The sequence below is a fragment of the Cyanistes caeruleus genome, chromosome Z (genome assembly GCF_971803275.1).
Source record: "Cyanistes caeruleus chromosome Z, bCyaCae1.hap1.1, whole genome shotgun sequence".
NCBI lineage: Eukaryota > Metazoa > Chordata > Aves > Passeriformes > Paridae > Cyanistes > Cyanistes caeruleus.
Window position 1 is genome coordinate 561,670 of NC_141732.1, and position 19,057 is coordinate 580,726.

At 45.0% G+C, this 19,057-nt stretch overlaps 2 protein-coding genes across 17 annotated transcripts in view; one reads left to right on the top strand and one right to left on the bottom strand.

Moving 5' to 3' along the window:
* Nucleotides 1-14,154, top strand: FAM151B (family with sequence similarity 151 member B). 6 transcript variants are annotated; one of them, XM_086868855.1, is made up of 9 exons: nucleotides 3-181; nucleotides 492-617; nucleotides 1,622-1,778; nucleotides 4,317-4,525; nucleotides 6,045-6,180; nucleotides 7,815-7,897; nucleotides 11,817-11,988; nucleotides 12,759-12,842; nucleotides 12,940-14,154. In XM_086868855.1, the coding sequence occupies exons 1-7, from the start codon at nucleotides 100-102 to the stop codon at nucleotides 11,828-11,830; spliced, it is 807 nt and encodes a 268-aa protein (XP_086724981.1). In that variant the 5' UTR covers nucleotides 3-99; the 3' UTR covers nucleotides 11,831-11,988; nucleotides 12,759-12,842; nucleotides 12,940-14,154. The 6 variants fall into 6 exon arrangements, with proteins under 6 accessions (XP_086724982.1, XP_086724983.1, XP_086724981.1 ...); XM_086868854.1 differs by having other exon boundaries at nucleotides 12,759-14,154; XM_086868851.1 differs by lacking the exons at nucleotides 11,817-11,988; nucleotides 12,759-12,842; nucleotides 12,940-14,154 and adding an exon at nucleotides 10,398-10,626.
* Nucleotides 13,360-19,057, bottom strand: part of ANKRD34B (ankyrin repeat domain 34B) — an 8,702-nt gene continuing 3,004 nt past the window's right edge. For 3 of the 11 annotated variants that reach the window (XM_086868845.1, XM_086868844.1, XM_023944751.2), the window contains exons 3-5: nucleotides 18,168-18,230; nucleotides 18,023-18,060; nucleotides 13,360-17,757 (exon numbers count right to left, since the gene is read on the bottom strand). In XM_086868845.1, the coding sequence (XP_086724971.1) occupies nucleotides 16,220-17,710 (1,491 nt within the window). In that variant the 5' untranslated portion in view covers nucleotides 17,711-17,757; nucleotides 18,023-18,060; nucleotides 18,168-18,230 and the 3' untranslated portion in view covers nucleotides 13,360-16,219. The remainder of the gene's footprint in view (nucleotides 17,758-18,022; nucleotides 18,061-18,167; nucleotides 18,231-19,057) is intronic. The other 8 variants (XM_086868850.1, XM_086868849.1, XM_086868842.1 and 5 more) reach the window with 3 other exon arrangements.

Sequence of the window (19,057 nt, forward strand, 5' to 3'; positions counted from 1 at the left end):
CATCAGATCTTTCCTTGCTGATTAGGCTTCAAAGGACACAGAGATAGCTCATCCCGATTCGGGATAATTCTGGCATATTCCCCATCGTGCCCCGCCCGGATGGAAGGCGGTGGGAGCAGGGACCCGGCCCCCGGCGGGGCGGGCCCGGCCCGGGCACGGGACATGGCGACCGGGGCGCGGGGTGAGCGGCGCTCGGCGGGGCCGGGTGGGGGCTGTACCGGGGCTGTGTGGGGGCTGTGTGAGGGCTGTGCCGGGGCCGTGTGAGGGCTGTGCCGGGGCCGTGTGAGGGCTGTGCCGGGGCCGTGTGGGGGCTTTCCCGGGGCCGTGTGGGGGCTGTACCGGGGCTGTGTGGGGGCTGTGCCGGGGCTCTCCCGGGGCTGTGTGAGGGCTGTGCCGGGGCCGTGTGGGGGCTCTCCCGGGGCTCTCCCGGGGCTGTGCCGGGCTCCCCGGCGGCCGGGCCGCGCTGAGGGGTTCCCGCCGTGTTCCCGCAGGCGCCTGGAGCGAGTGGCCCGTGGATCACTTCCTGCGCTCCGGGCTAATCGGGGCGAGGGACGGGGCCGCCGTGCGCTGGTTCCACGCCGCCAACAGCAGGGCCCGGGCGGCGGAGGCCGCGCGAAGTGAGTGTGGCACAGGCCCTTTCCTCCTCTTCTTCCTCCTCCTCCTCTTCCTCTTCCTTCTCCCTCCTCCAGGATCCCCACGGCTGTTGATACCCTCCAGGGATGGGCACTGCAAACCTCCCTGGGCACTTCCAAGACCTGAGCTCCCTTTCCATGGGGAAATTCCTGCTGCTGTCCATCCTGAGCTCCCCTGGCCCAGCCTGAGGCCGTTCCCTCTCCTCCTGTCCCTGTTCCTGGCAGCAGATCCCAAATCCCCCCGGCTGTCCCCTCCTGCCAGGGACTTGTGCAGAGCCACAAGGGGCCCCGGAGCCTCCAGCCTGGGCAGCAGTGAATTGTATATAAATTTATATAACTATCTGACAAATACGAGTTTGTGTAAATTTATATATAATATCCTTTATGCTGGATACTGTCACTAGCTCTTTTCTTTGTATTTCAGTCTTCACTGTATGTGTTGGATTCTCTGCAAAGCTGGTAGCACTGCCTAGATTCGTTATATAAAGCTCTTTTCAAGAGCCTGAGCACTCCTAAGACCCCTCTTTGCCTGTCTCATGTGTGAGCTAACATTTTCTTGGTCAGTTTTGGCAATGAGTCAAGGGGAATGCTCAGTCTCTGCCAGTATTAAATCCTGTGCTCATCTTTCCTCTGTCAGGAACCCTGTTTTCAGAGGAAAAGATCTGAAATTTAACCAGAGTGGGTTCACATGATGGATGCCCGTTTCTCTCTTCCCATGAACAAAACAAAAACAAAAACAAAAACAAAAAAACAAAAAAAGGAAAAAAACCCACATGGTTGTTTGGCCAAATGCATCCTCAAAGATCAATTCTGACATGGTTGTAGGCTTGCAAAGTGTTTGGTGGCTGAGAACCCCCCAGAGCTGCAGACAGCTGTCACAGACAGCAGTTCCCGTTGGAGTAAGGGTGCACAGGCTGGTGTAGGCAGACTTGCTGGGTAACTGTTGCCCTGGGGCACTGAAAGCTGAGGTTTAATTTCTCCATCCCCAGGTGATGTGCACATGGTGGAGGTGGATGTTCTCCTTCGTGGAGGGGACAGGGACCCCATCCTGGCTCACCCCCCAGACACTGACAGCGACATCACCCTGCAGGAGTGGCTGGAACAGATGGTCAGCACCAATAAAGGCATCAAGCTGGATTTTAAGAGGTATCTCAACAAAAAGATTGTTTGCATTCTTACCTGTTAAAATTCAACAGGTGATTGTCAACCAAACTCCTCCTTATTGTGCAGTTTAACACAATAGCATAATCCATATGGCAATATAGCCCATTATTCTTAAAGCTTGGCAAGAAAAAAACCTTTAAAAGTGCTTTGAACTACAAATAATGATTTTCTTAATTCAGTGAATTAGAACTTTTCTATTGGGAAATGTTGGTGCCTCTCTGGAAGGCTCCTTTCTCTGTCCTTACTAACTAAATGTTGAGAAGTTCATTCACAGTTTGAACCATTACCTGTTTCATTTCTGGGATGGAAAACACACCTGAAAACTACCTGAGATTGCCTAGAAAGAGTTAGAAATAAGCTGTGATTTCCAGACATGCACCCTTCAGCTCCTGACTCTGGCTTTGTCTCAGTTTCCATGTGCTCAGTCTGTTTTGGTAGCAAATTACAAAGGCCTTCATCAATGCTGAAGTACTCTATTGAAAAGCAAAACCCCCCCACAAGATAGTTGTGAAATGTGATTTATGCCTGTGGTTCTGTGTAACACAGTCCTGATTTTCATGTGAAAGTTCACGGAAGTGAAAAACGTGGGCAGGCTAAATCCTTTTGTTGTTACAGGATCTGTGTGTGTGGTTCTGGGCAGAAAAGGGAAAAAAGAGCAGTAGGCATTAGTTTGGGCTTATTTATTGTGATTTTTGGTGGTGTTTTTCCTCCATTTTAATTATTGTTTAGATTAATTTTAAACTACCTTTAATTTTATTTATTTTTTTTACCTTAATACCTTTAATTTTTTACCTTTAATTTTTCCACAGGGAAATTACAGCAAAGTGCAGTGATTCAGAGAAAGCTTCTAAAAGTGCATTGAATTATGAAATTCTGATTATATAAAAGCATTCAAAAATACATCACACAGTGCAGATAGATCAAATAAGTGATGACAGAATTTGATGTTCCTTTGGATAATATTTATTTGGATGCCATTGCTGAAGTTTTAGAGATTGTTTCAATAGTGCCTTAAAAATCTACTTTTTACTTCTATCAGCTCAACTGACCACATACATTTCCTACTGGTTTTGGCTACTGAAATTAATGTATTCTGCAGAAGGTCTTTAGTGTCCCACTTCAGAAATGCCATAGTCATTTCACATGAAGTCAGCAGTAAATCTGGGTTTTCTAAATGCTGTGCCGTGAAACCAGTGCTCTCTGGGGTTTGTGGTTTTTAGGGGTTGGTTTTTATTTGTTGTTTTTCTTTTGCTTTGTTTTTTTTCCTCCTTTTTTTGGGGGGGGCTTTATTGTTTTGGGTTTTTAAAAATTTATTTTTATTTTTTCTCTGTTGTCATTTTGCTTGAGGCTTTTCTCACTGCATTACTTTATATTTTGCAGTACAAGGGAAGACTTTCCACTGACCCTGATGGTTCCTTGCTTATGTGAGGATTTAAACTTTTCTGGCCCCAGACAGTGTAAGAATGCTGAAGCCCTCAAGTTAACACAAGCCATCACTGGCTTTTCTCCTAGAGAACTTGAACTCATCTTGAGTGAGTGGAATTCCTGCCTCTGTGCAGCTTTCCCAACAGCACAAAAACCAAAATATACAAAGTGACTTCACAGAGAAAGAAAACAAGACAAGCAGCCCAGGGGACTAGTTGTTGGCTTCAGAACTAACCTAATTCCAAACTCTGACCACAGTGATTTTAAATTCCTCAATGTTACATAGTGTATTAATTAGTGTGCTGTGTCAGAAAGAAGATTTTCTTGGTGTTCATTTCTTTTCCCCACAGTTCCCCATCTCTTTTCCTTCCACAGTACTTTGGAGGTTTCTGCAGGCTAGAGTTAGGAAAAAGCTAGTTGTGCTTTTTCTTTTGGCTTGACAGGACAGTAAGAATATGTGACAGAAGACTTTGTTAAATGCTCTCGGGGTGTCTGCACTGGTTCCTCAGGTGCTGCCAGCTCACATTTAACAATTCAATAATTAGCTGTCAGATGGTCACTGGACAGGCAGGCTTCTGTGTGCTGCCACACTACGGAACTGTGGGAAGAACCACAACCAGACATTAAATATTCAAGTGGGTGCCTTTTCTCTCTTTTAGTTGCCTGAACTTGGTCTGTGTCAGGCTTTCTATTCTCCTAGTACAGGTGCACCACCTTGCACGGGTGTGAAGGTAAATCTGAGTCTGGATCTGGCACAGTGATAAAATCTTTGCCACTTTGAGCGTGGTTAAGGTGGGGAGAGATGACTTTCACTCTGTGAAAGGACTGAATTTACAGCGTTTGTGGCTTTCAGGTCTGGTGAAACACAGGTGGCTTCCTTTGTTAGAACCCGTCTGAGGCCTGAGATGAAGAGGTGACAAGTTGGGGGTGCTGAGGGAGGGAGGCCAGCAAGTGCTGGGAGCAGGGGCTGGGAGTCTGGGGCTTTCACTCCTGCAGGGGAGGTCAGCGGATGGCAGCGGCACTCGCCCGGCACGGAGGGCGCGGTGACACCGCGGTGACGCTCCCACCCTGACCCTGCCCTGTGTCCTGGCACAGCCTGGCCGCCGTGGGACCCTCGCTGGAGCTGCTGGGGCAGGTGGGGCAGCCCCTGGACAGACCCGTGTGGCTGAACGGGGACATCCTGCCTGGGCCCCGCGGGAGCCGTGCGCCGCTGGACGCCCGCGCCTTCCTGGGCGCTGTCACCTCCTCCTGCCCCGAGGCCACCCTGTCCCTGGGCTGGACCACGGGCTGCCACCGAGGCCAAGGTAAGGGCAGGGCTCGATGGCTTCCAGTGTGTGTCCAGTTGGCAGGCTGGGGATTGCAGTGGTTCTCAGTGGAGCACTGTGTGAGGTGTTTGATAGAGCCTGTACAGCACCCAGTCCAGTGGCAGCACAGCTGGGTGAAAATACCATCTTTTTCTTCTTAAAATAAGCTGGTTTGTACTTCAGCTCTTTCTCAGCTGCTGAACACTGCTGTGGGACAAACCCCATAGCCTCTGTTTCAGGGAGAGCTCTCCCTGAATCCTGGGAGCATGGGTTTGGTGATCGGAATCCTGGCACGCATCCTGAGGGAAAACAGATCAGCTGAAAATGTGAGACTTTACATCTGCTCTTTTTGATCACTGAAATCAAATTGTGGGTCTGCCTTACCCCTAACATTTCATTCCTCTTGGATACTTGAATTTTTGCAGTAAACTTCCCAGTTTTCATTGTTACAGGGTCTTTTTCACAGGCTTCCTCTTGCAGTTCTCATTATGAGAAGCAGGGTCCCCTCCAGTATTGCCTGGGGCCACCACGGCAGGATTATACACTATTTCCATTGCTGCTTATTCATTAGCCAGATTTACTGTTTTGCTCTATGATACACTGAATCTTACTGAATTGTTTTCAGTGTCTATGTAAACAGTTTAAACTCTTACATTAAATGTTTTGAAGTGCTTTCTCCCAGGTATTTTCAGTGCAGGAAGCATTAGAAATACCGGGTAACCTGTGAAAATGGATTTCAGTATCACTCCATTCTAAATTTCAGTTTATGGAAATACTAAGTAAGGTTCTACTATAAAACCTGAGAAAACCTGCTCGTTTGAGTGATTTCACCTAGAAGTTGCTGCATGCCCAAAAAACTTTTTTTTTTTTTTTTTTTAATATTTAGTGGTTTTTTACTATTTCTAGTCACTACATTCCATATGAGTAATTGAGAAAAAAGTTACTAACTGTTGTTATAGGATTTTCATAGCCAGTAGAAACAAAAGAACAGTTAAATATAACCTGAAATAGCTCCAGTCTTTGTAAAAATCTCAGCAAAGGTACTTGCAGTATTTTACATTGCTTGATTTTAGCGTTTTTAGGCACAGAATGTTTTTGTCTGTGTGTGTTTGATTTGTGTGTAACTTCATTCCTGGTGGATTAATTTAACTTGTCCTAATTTTTCCTTTGTGTTTTTATTTTCAAAGGGTCCCTGACAATGTTAATCTAGGCCATATTGAAGGCAGAGTGGTGGGAGAGTTTTTTAGTGAAAGGGCAAAGATACATTAAAAATGCCACATTCTGTAGCTATGTGTGAAGTAAGTATATAGGTAAGGTATGGGAAATAAAGGTTTTCACAGTTAAGTTCATTTTCCATGCTGTTACTGCATTTATTGCATTTTTCCTCGCTGCATTTCAGAGCCACGAAGCAGTCTGGCTGCGGAATTTCAGCAATTCCAGTTTTCAGGAACTGGTTTTGTGTCTCCAAAGGGGCACGAGGGATGCTGAGTGGGGCTCTGAGTGCCGTGTCTGTCCCCAGGCTACGAGTGGCCCATGGTGCAGGAGATGTCCCAGCTGTGCCAGCCCCTGTCCCAGCCTGTGACCTTCGCAGTCAGGGCTGCACTGGTGCCCAGCTCCATCCCACAGCTGCACTGGCTGCTCCAGCAGTGCCCCAGGTCAGTGCTGCTCTGTTCAGCATCCCACAGCTGCACTGGTGCTCCAGCAGTGCCCCAGGTCAGTGCTGCTCTGTTCAGCATCCCACAGCTGCACTGGTGCTCCAGCAGTGCCCCAGGGCCTGCACCTTGTGGCCAGCACAGCACCTGTGCCCATGCTCATCCCAATGGCATTGGAAATACTTCTTCCCTCAGTTCTTCATTTCCCTCAGGTCTCAAAGCCTGTAATTCCTCAGACAGAAGTGGTCACTATTAATTTCTTTCAAGTGGTGAAATTCCAGAATCTTCTTTTTCATTACGTACTATAAGGACTTTTAAATGGTGCGTAGGTGTGTAATCCAGTTCTGCTGCAAACATTTCCTGAGATGAGTATAGTTAAATAGACTGCATAGTTTGATGTTGCAATGGGGAATTCATCCAATCCAAAGACTTTGTATTGGATTCACTATTTATATTTCTTTAGCTGAAAAATGTCAAAGATGATTTTGAGATTGGAAGTCAGGTGTTTCCTTCCGAGCTAATTAATTTTGCTGAGGCACTTGAAATGTATTCAGTGGTTTTCATACACCAACTTACATTTTCCTTTAAAAATGGTTCTTGCAAACCCCTAACCATTTCATTATGAAATTTATTCACATGTAATAGAATGAAAATAAAACCAGTTTCCTACAAATTGCCATTTACTCATCTTTTTTACCTGCTCTGCCTACCCAGAGTTTAATAAACTCTGGTTCCAACCAAGGTCAAAGCCCAAGACGGAAAACTTAAGACAGTCTCTGAAAAGTTTATAATTACTTAGAAACAGGGTGGACAAACAAAGTGCTGATACTGTTTTTTTATGGTGAAGACTCAAGTCAGAAATTATAATTAAGCTGTTTAACCTGGGAAATTAATTTTAGAATATTACTGCACTAGGAGTATGTCTTATGAATTGTGCCAGTCTCATACATCATTGGATACAGACATTATTCCCACTGAAATACTAGGATTCCCTCTTTTACCTCAGCATAAAACTCAGGGGGATTTCTCAGTGGCATGATTAGAAGACAGAAATTCCTGAGCCAGTTTTGCTCACATACAACTGAATTCTGATAAACCCATTTTTAAAATTAATACAGTTTTATAAACAGAGGGGAAAACTAAGTATATGTCGTGTGGAGGGTGTGGAAATAATGCTTTAACTGAATAATTGGAGATTTCAGTGTTTTTTGAGAAGTTCTGTGCAATTAATGAGAATTGGGTTAGGTGGCATCTCTACACATCAGTGATGTGACAAAGCACAGAGCACAGCAATCACCTGCGTCTGGGATTGCATCATATTTCCTGTTTTGAGGCTCAGCTTGTGACTATCGATTACTTTATCAAACCTGAAATGCTCAGTCTGGTAAATTTCTTTGCTGGGTATTTACCTCAAGTTGTTTATTTAACTTCTTCCGAGGTTTGGTAGAACAACCACAGATAAATTGGTCTGGGGGTGCAGTTGTTTGTATTTAATTACATTTCTAAAATTAAAATGCTGTAATCCTGAGTATTTTTAGGAGGTTGTTAGTGCAGTGTCTTTCTGGTGTACATGCTTTTATCTTGACATACTCTTTTTCTCTTTGTTTTGTTTCTCTTCCCACTTTTCCTGGACATAGATACAGCCTCACTGTTTGGACAGGAAAAGAAGACATGTATTCTGTAGAAGACTTGCTTCTCATCCGAGAAAACTTTGATAAAAGTAGGGTTTATTATGACATTTTTGAGCCACAAAATTCTGAATTCAAGAAAGCCATTGGGTTAGAGTGGTAAATGCAAAGCAGGAAATGCCTGACCTTACAGTGCTTTATATTGTAACCCCCTTTAAATGTGAGGATTTTTTGTTCAAAGCAATGCATTTTCCTTGCCAGAAGGACTGTGTTGGGCACGCCTCTGGCTGCTGGAGGAGGTTTTGCTCAGCTCTATAGAAAGACCTGTCAGATAGAAATGTGGTGCCCTCCTCATTGTTCCCTGCTGGCAGCGTGGGATCCGTGGTGCCACACACTCCAGGAGGGGAGAGCAGCTGCTGGTGCTGCTCTGGCACTGCTCAGGGGCTGTTCCCTGTGCTGCCCAGGCCTGGGCTCACCCTGCCCACGGTCCCCATGCCCCTGGTGACCCTGCCAGGCACTGTCAGAGCCACACCATGGCTGGGGAGCAGCCCTGGCTGTGCCACGAGCTGGGCTGAGTGTGACCCCAGAGCTGGGCTGAGTGTGACCCTGACCCCAGAGCTGGGCTGAGTGTGACCCTGACCCCAGAGCTGGGCTGAGTGTGACCCTGACCCCAGAGCTGGGCTGAGTGTGACCCCAGAGCTGGGCTCAGTGTGACCTCAGGGCTGGGCTGAGTGTGACCCCAGAGCTGGGCTGAGTGTGACCCCAGAGCTGGGCTGAGTGTGACCCTGACCCCAGAGCTGGGCTGAGTGTGACCCCAGAGCTGGGCTGAGTGTGACCTCAGGGCTGGGCTGAGTGTGACCCCAGAGCTGGGCTGAGTGTGACCCCAGAGCTGGGCTGAGTGTGACCCCAGAGCTGGGCTGAGTGTGACCCCAGAGCTGGGCTGTGTGTGACCCTGACCCCAGAGCTGGGCTGAGTGTGACCCCAGAGCTGGGCTGAGTGTGACCCCAGAGCTGGGCTGAGTGTGATCCCAGAGCTGGGCTCAGTCTGGCCCCAGAGCTGGGCTCAGTCTGGCCCCACACCTGGGCTTGGTGGCCGTGGTGGCAGGGCTGTCCCAGCCCCTGCTGGTCCCAGGGCTGCCGGACGTTCCCCAGTGCCCCGAGCTGCCCACGGGCCCCACTTGGCAGTGCTGGCTCTGCGATGCTCAGAACTTCCCAAAGTGGAAATTTCCTCTGATTAAAGCTAAAGCCCTGATAAGCACCTGCAGGAAGAGCCTGACCTGGTTAATTGAAACCATTTATTGCCTCTTTTGCTGCTGCAATTCCCCATAATTCACACAGACTGAGGCACCAGCTCTGTGGGATTGGCTTCTGCCAAACACCACAAATGATACAAGAAAAACGAAAGATCTTTTTCACAATCAAAGAAGACATTTTAGCTCCTGAATAAAAGCTAATGCCCTGAGATGCCCTGAGAAGTGCTGCTTTGTCAACTTCTTGTCCTCCTATTCCAATTCGTCTCACATGACTCCTGTGGAAATCTTGTTAACTGAGATACTGTACACAACATTTTATGGGCTGTTAGTACTAAAGTAAATTACAGTAATTTTTGGTTCTTATGTGGCATTGGTAATGGTGTGATAGAAAAATTAGTTACCTTTCTTAATCCTAGATCTTGAATTATGGTGATTTCACATTAAATTTCGAGTCTCCCTTTTGTTTCCTATAGCTCCTTTGAGAGATTTATCTAATAATTGTTTTCTGTTTTTGAAGGGTAGAGCTTTCTTCGTTTTGGTCACCTGCTAAGGTGTGCTTGGCTAAAATTAGGATTGATGATACTTGGGATAGCTAAACAGAGTACTTGATTTAATTTGCAGGTCCAGATGAAGTGAGTGCCAGTAAATACCAAAGGGTCAGGCTTGGCTGTGTGGTTTCTATAGTGAGTTTGGAGAAATGATCCATTTTTCAGTTGAGGTTTGTTGCAGGCAGTTGCATTCATTGATTTGCAGGATTTTATCTCTCAGTGGTAGGCCTCTTTGGGACCACAGGGACACATTTTTTGGCTATTTAGAAATTTTCCCAGTGACCAGTTCCCACCTGAAGTACTGGGATTCGTTAAAACTCATTAAACTATTCAGTAAAATCTATCAACAACCTGCCAGAAATATTTTTAAGGAAGAAGAACATCTGAGCAATATCTGTGGGTGTCAGTAAACAAGGATAATCAAATAAAATTAAAAGAAGAAATCATGTGGATTACCAGGAAATGGCTCTGTGGTGAATTTGATTATGCTGTATGGATTAGCCTTTGTGTATGAATTTCTGTATGTAAGTTTTGCCTATGGATCTTTGCCAGTCCCCGGTGAAGTTGTTTATGTCAGTCTAGTCTGACTTGCACATAAATAAATTAATTTGATTTTGTTTCTCTGTGTTTATTCAAACGCTCTCCTAAAATAAAACGTGTTGCTGTGGGGCTGGCAGTGAGACAGTAAAGGACAGATGAAGTCAGGTATTTATTCTGGTGGGAACAGCAGGTCTCTGCTGTTCAGCTGTAGCTGTCTTGTATTTTAGTATTTTTTCTTTTACCTTCTTTCAGGGATCTGTGTCTCATACTACAAAAACATTTGCAATTTACTGCACTTCCAAGCCTTGTATTTCCCTGTGAATTGGAAGGATATTCGTAAATAGATGATGTGGTGCAGCAGAGAGTTGTCATGGTGTCCTGCCATGACAGGAAGCATCCCAGTGGGAGCAAAGCACCAGGTGTTCTCCAAGGTTTCTGTTGTCTGAATGTGCTCTGGAATCCAAGGAAATGCCCCCAAAGACACATTGTCCAAACACGGTTCTCCACCTGATGTTCTCCCCTTCTCCATCTTCAGCTTTCATTCAAAGTATGACACGTTTCTTAACCTGCTCTCACTGAAATAAAACTCAACACAAAGTGGTTTTTTTTTTTCAATTCATACCTTCAAATTAAAGCTGAAATTATGCTGGGGGGTCTTTAAAACTCATTTAATGACTTGGTGATTAAATGGACCCGTCGTTTTCTTCAAGGAAGAAAATACAGAAATTAAGAGTGCTGGGAATTAAAAATATTTGGATTCATTAGTTTTTAAAAGTTTAAGGAGAGCCTGTTGGAATACATGGATTACACCTACATTATATCCAAGAAATGGGGGGGACTTTTCCATAGATTTCAGTGTTCCTCTGAAGTTTTTTGATTAAAAATGTCTTTCAATTCTCAGACTATTTCTTTTAAAAAGGGCAAGGGTTCTAAGGTAGTAAGAGGCATTACAATAAGAGGAAGTGTTTGGACAATTGTTTAAAGAGTGAATTATTGATGCGTAATCTTGAGATCTTTTTCTAGCCAAAATATTTAAGTTCTTGGAATTTTAATTGAATTCCGATTGTGTTTTCAATTTGTTGTTGTATTTTGATGCTCCCAGACACCTGTTTTTCCGTTTGCTCTTTTTTTTTTTGCAGGAATATCTGTTTGCTTCCAGTGAAATTAAAAGTATTGTACAATATTGTCTTCGGAAGTTTGAAATTACATATTTTTGGGGTAATTCCATGGTAATTTTCAATATCCTGATGCTTGGGCTTAATTTCCTTGGATTCCCTTGAAATACTACAGGTTTTTACAGCTTTTTGGCCTAATTGCCTTGACCTGATTGCCTTGAATTTTCCAGTGATCCCTTCTGTCATTGTTGGTTCCAGTGCCTGGTCATGTTTTCTCCCCTTGTTGTAGAGAAAAAACAGTCACAGATTCATAATCTCAGCGGGAATCTGCCCAAGCAGAATTAGTGTGTCTTTAAGAGGTGCTCCCATTAATGTGTTTTTAAAATAGATGTACAGGTTTGTATTTTGCAATGGAGACGTTGTTGAGAGAAAGCAGGCTGTAACTCACTCCGTCTGTGACACAGGCATGGAAGTGTTCAAAATTGCTGATGCTTTCGGGGAAAAGAGACAGGAACTTACTGCAGTTCCTCAGCCTGCCTCTGTGTCTGGGTTTCAGGAGCTTGGGAGTGAATAGCCCCATGTACATTTCTAGAAGACATCTCTGGTGTTCAGCATAAGATATCAGTGTCATTTTCAAACAGCTGGACATAAATTTTGGGGCAAAACCCCTGGATTGACATGAGATCTGCAGCTGCCTGCATCATCAGTCCAGGAAATGCCTGGCTCAGGTAACAGGTGCTGCTGACAACAGGAATTTTGAACATATATATATATATATATATATATATATATATATATATATGTTGGGGTTTTTTTTGCAAAAAAGGTGAACTTGTGTACAGGAGTTAAAGACCTGTTGTCTGTCCAAGGGGATTAACAGCTGGGTTTTTTATTGGAATATTTAGTGATGACAAATGGAATTTTATCCCTTTGACTCTGAAACTGGCCCCCCCGAGCTTTCTTAAGGTGTTTCATTTTGACACCTGATCTTGAGGTTAGTGCAGTGCCAGTAATACTTTACAGTGAAAGTGTAAGAATCTTTATTTATTTATAAATCCCTTGCTTTAGCTGGAAAAGTAAATAGTTCTGCTGTGTATCACATGCAGAGAGATAAAGATCTTACATGGGATTGATGAAGAAAAAAAATAAATTTAGTGCCTACTCAGTTTAATGTTTTTCTTGTATAGCTGCACCAAAATATGGCAGTATTCTTTTGGAAGTGCTGAGTAATTCTAAAAGACAATGATCAAAACAAAGCAATTACTCCTTAAAAGCAAAGCCAAATTAAATGTGCAGGGAAAGATATTTTGAAGGCTGTATTTTGAACATTGCACCTTAAACATAACCTTGAAAACTGCTCATTGACGACATTCTTGTGTAGTGAGTTGCTGTTCTTAAATATCTTAAACGAAAATAATGGGAGTTCTTACATAATCACTGCTTTTTGTGAAGCCACCACTCTTTGTTTTGAAGTTACTTTCATTGTACGGTTTCACAGCATTTTGCAGAGAAAATGAAGACCAGAAGTAAAAAAAGCCTGAAAAACCCCTGGAATTGTTTTTCACCTTTCCCAAGTAAGCAGGTATGTTTAAAAGCCGTTCTGCCGTGGGTGTGTGTGTGTGTGGCTGTCGCTGGTGGCAGCAGGGTGACAGCTCAGCCCGGTGTGACTGTCCCTGCAGTGCCTCGGGGCCGGGGTCCCTCTGGACCAGCCAGGGCTGCTCCCAGCCCCTGCAGCTTCCCGGGCCACCAGGGACCCCTGCAGCGGCTTGTTGTCAAGCCAGGAGTTAACATCTGCAGCTGGGGTCGGGCTGACCGTGCTTTGCTGGAAAGAACATCGGGGTGGCTGGGAAATGTCATGGATTGAGGCTTTAAAGACGACACAAGTGCATCTCTGCTCCACAAGTGGAACCACAGGAAGCTTCCAGCAGGTGGAAAGAGCCTCTCTCACACCATACTTTGGACAAATTTAGCTGTATTGGATTAAATCGAAGTAACTGTTCCCATTTTCTTGTACAGAGGCAGCCTGAGAAACACTTCTGAGTGAGTACCTTTTGCAATGACTCATCATTTCCTGAGTAGTGAATAAAAGCATGTGCTTATTTCCATGTTCCCTCTGAGGGGGAAAAAATAACTTTTATTTATTCAGCGTAACAGCAGCAAGAGAACAAAGCTTTTTCCTTTGAAGGTCACTTGTAACAGTAACACAAACAATAATATAAACACTTCACACTACTTTGCATCACAATTAAACACAAATTACTGGTAACACTACTGAAAAACTTCCCCTTTTCAAGACACTGGCCACTTCCCTCTGTTGTCTGAGCATTTTGTAGAAAAATTACGGTTTTGTTTAAGGGAGCCATAGTCCCATATACATAATTAATTTTAAAATCAGAAGAGCATAAATTGGGCCTTATACCCTCAGCAAAGATACTAGTTCAAACACCTGGTGATAGTAAATTTCTTCTAAAAAAGAATTTGTATTTTTTTAAGGATCTATTTTCCCCTTCAAATATTTAACTTCACTATGAGATGAACAGACGAGAACTTGGCCATTTCCTTTTATATTATCATGAAAACATTTGGAACGTGTATTCTGTGCAGGGACTAATTTGTACTTGGTTAATACTGAAATACGTTGTTCCACATAATTTCTGTATCGTGAAAGTATGTCCACATAATCCTTTTTCGTACCTGGTGTACACAGGGGCTGATCCAGGAAAATCTGAAGGAAAAGGCAGAACCTGAATGGAAACAAATACTCCCAAATAGTTATTTACAGAGAGTATATGTTTATAATCCCCTTTAAGTGGTTTAATGTTTAGAATCCCCATTAAATTGTTTTATGGTGATGATCCCCATTAAATATTTGTATGGTTGTGATCCCCTTCAAATTGTTTGATGTCTGTATCTTCTTTGAATTGGTTTATGTTTAAGATCCCCGTAGCACTGCTTTATGCTTAAGATCCCCGTTAAATTGTCTCCTACTAAGTGCAAAGCATTTAATAAATAGCATTACAGGCTTTTGTTAGGCAACATCAGATTTGGTGAACTTTGACTGAAGCTGCAACAAGACAGGTAGTACCCACTGAGTATTTTCAGGAAAAAAAATAACTAACTTCAGTATACTGAAATTCACATTACACAGGCACAATTTCACTACAACTAATTTCTGTAAATTACAACAAAACAGAACACATTCACTTTTTCTCAGAATTTAGAAGATGAGATTTAAATGCTAAATGCAATACCAGAAATCCAGCATCTATGGGATGCACACAAAGACAAGGGAAATACTTGGAATCACAAGACACAAAAAGAAAGAAGATAGAGATACTTAAAAATACGCAGAGGCTTGGAGGCTGCAGAGGACTTCACTCCGCTTGTGGGAAATTCCGTCCTCTCTTCCAAATTAGGCAAAATGTGGGTTTCCATCTCCCAGGTGAGCTTCATAAGAAGACTCACAGAATCACAGAATGGTTTGGGTTGGAAACCATCTGAAATAAAAGCGTATCTCGTTCCAAGCCCTCTGCCATGGGCAGGGACACCTTCCACTAGACCAGGTGGCTCCAAGCCCTGTCCAGCCTGGTCTGGAACACTCACAGGGATGGGGCAGTCACAGCTTCTCTGGGAAAACTGTGCCAGTGCCTCACCTTCCCTTAAGCTGTTGTGTTGTCTGTTTTAGGTCTGTCTGAGCAGGAGGACAGAGCTCTTCCCTGCTCCCAAATGTGTGTGTGTGTGTGTGTGTGTGTGTGTCTGTGTGTGTGTGTCTGTGTGTCTGTCTGCGTGTGTGTCTGTCTGTGTGTGTGTCTGTGTGTCTGTCTATGTCTGTGTGTCTGTGTGTCTCTGTGTGTGTGTCTCTGTGTGTGTGTGTCTGTGTGTGTCTGTCTGTGTCTGTGTGTCTCTGTGTGTGTGTCTGTGTCTGTGTGTCTCTGTGTCTGTGTGTGTGTCTGTCTGTGTCTGTGTGTGTGTCTGTGTGTCTGTCTGTGTGTGTGTGTCTGTGTGTCTCTGTGTGTGTGTCTGTGTGTGTCTGTGTGTCGGTGTGTGTGCAGTGCCCCTGCTGATGAAGACAATCTGGGTGTGTCCCAGCGTCCGCAGCCTGATGGAAAGGGCTGCGACTGGGGGCGAATTGCTGCAGCCTGACTGGGGGTGTCCTTCTGAGGACCCCAGGACTGCAGAAAGTAACAGAGCCCGTTTCAGGTCCAGGCTGTGCCTCCCTGCTTTTCTGAAGGGAGCCGATTGCGGAGGCTGCAGCTGGAGCAGCCCGAGCTGTGAGCGCGGCTGGCTTGCGGCGCTCGCCGCTCGCCGGGCTGGGGCTGGAGAGCTGCCAGAGCCAGCCGGGCGGCTGGAGCTCGCTGCCAGCCCTGAGCAGCACAGCTCCGCAACACGAGTCACCAGCTCGGAGCTGTCTGCTCGCTGGCAGTGAGGCTGCTGAGGGCAGCAGACGCTGCCGGGGTGCGCCTGCTGCCACCCGCCCCGCTGCACGCTGATGTCTCCGGGGTTTCTGCGTATGTACAGCCTGGACAGAGGCAGTCTGATGTCCAGCATCGCAGTCAAATGCCTCAGGTTCCCCAATTCCACGTGCACCACCTCTCCGGGTGCTGAAAGGGTGTGCGTGTTTGGGGAAATCTGGGGGGGGGGGGTAGTATTTACAACCTACAATGAGAACTACAATGCTTAAGGACCGTCGTGGGTTCAGTCTGTCACAGGCAAGTCGGAAACTTTACAAAACCAGCAAAATAAACGCTCCTTACTTTGCAGAAGACAGCTCCACTAGGTAAATATTCTCACTTAGTTTCTGAGCTATTCCAGTCATCCTGAGGCAGACACTACTTTACATCACAGACCTGCTCTATTTTGTGATACATACCATTACAGTCAAGGACTGCAGTGAATATTTACATATCATAAAGATCCCCTTTGCTCTCCTGTTAAAGATTCAGTAACTGCTGAATCTGCTCAGACAGTAATCTGCTCATACGGCTTCCTCCGCAGCAGATTGGTGTCTTTGGTCCCTTTGGGGAACGCAGATCCTGGTGGTGCTAAGTGAGTTTGTCCATAAGAAATCATTCCAGAAACTGTGTTTATGACAGTGAGCTCTGGGACGGGGGGGCGGGGGTTCACATTCAGCGGTGGCAGAAAACCTGAAGCTGGCCTTGTCTGATCCAGCACTAAGGCTCCTGCGCCCTCTTCCTCTGGAGGAGCCTGATTTCTGCCTCTCGGAGAAACAGGAGACATCCTCTCCAGACCTCTTCTCGGGCTTGGTAACAAAGTCTGGTAGGTAGAAAGAATCTCTTGATTTCCTTTTGGTGACTTACTGCCTTTTGTATCAACAGGAATTAAACTGTTAGTTAACTGGGAACTGGAGATGTTGTAATTCGATTCTCTGCTTCCTTTCTTGATAATACTGCCAAGGTTTGAAAGTAAGCTGATTTGTCCCAAACTGGCATCCATGCCCATGGGAATCTCACTGGGGTTATGCTTCTCTTCAACAAAAGGCGTCTGATAGTTTATTGAGTCACGTAATGCTTTCCTTGACATGGTTTGATCAGAGGTTTTCAGTACCTGAGCGGTGTCCTTCCTGTCTCTACTTCCATGACTGGTGCTGACACCCCTGCATAAGTCAAGGCCGGTCACCTTACAGGAGAGCTCTTCTGTGGGACTGATACCCTGAAGTTCTTGAGAAGAAGTGATTTTCCTCTGCTGAAACACTGCTGGACAGCAGTTTAGCCAGGGATCACACTGCAGTACCTGCGTCAGCTTGAACCGTGCTGGTGTTGAGCTGGATTTGGTCATCAGTGGCACTCTTTCAGATGAGTTGTCTCCCTGTCCACCATACAGCTCCTTGTAGCTGAATGGGTCTTCTGGACCCTCGTTTGCTTCTATTTCCGATGGGGAGGTGCAGTCAGCTGAGGAAGTGCATTCCTCCAGGTCTGGAGGAGGCACGTTCAGGTACTGCTTTGTTTTCTGCCTCCCTGACGCCGACTTGTCTGTGGTGATGATGATCACTTCCTTCCCTCGCGCCTTGCAGGCCTTGAGCAGCAGCTCCAGGGTGTCCCTGTCCGCAGCGTTGATGGCGTAGACCAGAGCAGAGCAGTTGGAGTGGTCTGGCAGGCTGGGGTCAGCCCCGCTCAGCAGCAGCAGGGACACCACTTCAGGGCCCGCTTTCTCCAGGCAGGCGTGCATCAAGGCCGTCTTGCCGGACTTGTCCTGGATGTTGGGGTCAGCCTTGTTGTCCAGCAGGTACTTCACCATCTTGGCCTTGCTGGCGCTCTGCAGGTCGCTGTGTTTGGTCATGCAGGCGATCATGAGCGGGGTCTCGCCCCGGCTGTTGCTCTCGTTGACGTAGGCCCCGCCGTCGATCAGCAGGCGGGTCAGGCGCAGGCGCCGCTGGTACACGGCTTTGATCAGGGAGTAGCCCTCGGGTGGCACGTCCACCGCCTCCATCATCCTGCTCTGCCCACCTGCTCCTTCCTAGCGCTCACAGCCACACCTGGCTGCCCCAGAAACCACACAGGTCCCCCAGAGAAAGGGAAAAAACAAAACAAAACAAACAAAAAACTGTAAAAAAAACCCGGTAAAAAACTGCTGTAAATGCCCTCATATTTTGTGAAAAACTATGAAGGGAAGAAGAATAGTTTTCCCACCATTTAGACTCACAACAAATGTATTACACACTTAAAAACACCCAAAACTTCAATATAATTATAACATTTATATAAAATTAAAGCATGACTGTCACCTTCTTGCTTTTTGACTGACCTTTACACAGTCCTCTGCCTGAGCAGACAGTATCAGGTCTAGAACAAAAGAAACATTTGACAGCATCAGAGAGAATCAGGTTTCACACAGAAAATTAAGAGCTTAATGTGGCATAAATAACAAAAGTTCTTATATGACTGCATACCTGCAAACATGCAACTAAAACTTCTGTCTTGAATGTGCTTGCTTACCTGTGTGTAGGGAAAACCTTAAGAGAAAAAAAAAATCAGTCTTTATTAATTGGCAGAGTAACATCATTTCATTACCAGATTAGATATGGATTAAGGGATTACATTCATTTATTTACAATATATAATATATAATTTATAGAGAAATAAAAATGTTTAACTGGTTTAACTGTATAGGAAATTAATTAATAATTTTTATTAACCACTGAAAACTCTAGTAATGTTCTGGTGATTAACTGAAAAGCAGTAATTTCAAAGCAGTAATTTCATTCTGTTTTACTGTGAATACCAAATCTCAATATACTTTGTTCCAAAAGTCCAACCAAAAAAACAAAAAAAACCCAAAAAAACCAAAAAAACCCCACCAAAACCCAAACCGCCCCCCCCCCCCCCCCCAAAAAAAACACCCCCACCCCCCCCCCCCCCCCCAAAAAAGAAGAAGTCAGATTTCCTCTCTGGAAATCTGGGGAGGAAATCTGACTTTGACTGGTGGCTTGTTTTTTTTCACCCCTCTATCTTGATAAAACATTTTTAAAAGGTAATTGCATTAAAATTACCTTAAGGATTCACTCCATTATACTGAAAATACAGGACTCAGTACTGTCTATCTGTCTATCTCAGCTTTCATTGAAGTGCAAATCATTATTATGATTTTTATGCATACTTTTGACAAGTAATGTATTCAAGATTATTGTAAAGTCTTTTGTAAAAATATCTGATCAATTTGTGCATTTAGGTTTCCAGAAGGAAACTGCAGAGAAATATCTGGTAGATAACACATATGCTGGAATTTTGATTGTGTTTTCCCCTGGTTTTGACTTACCTGGAAGCTGTTGGTGATTTTACA

Excerpts from the sequence above, each read along its gene's own strand:
- FAM151B (XM_086868851.1), top strand. The coding sequence starts at position 100 with ATGGAAGGCGGTGGGAGCAGGGACCCGGCCCCCGGCGGGGCGGGCCCG. Across the intron at positions 1,779-4,316 it reads ATCAAGCTGGATTTTAAGAG|CCTGGCCGCCGTGGGACCCT; the intron begins GTATCTCAACAA and ends GTCCTGGCACAG. Across the intron at positions 7,898-10,397 it reads CCGAGAAAACTTTGATAAAA|GGATCTGTGTCTCATACTAC; the intron begins GTAGGGTTTATT and ends ACCTTCTTTCAG.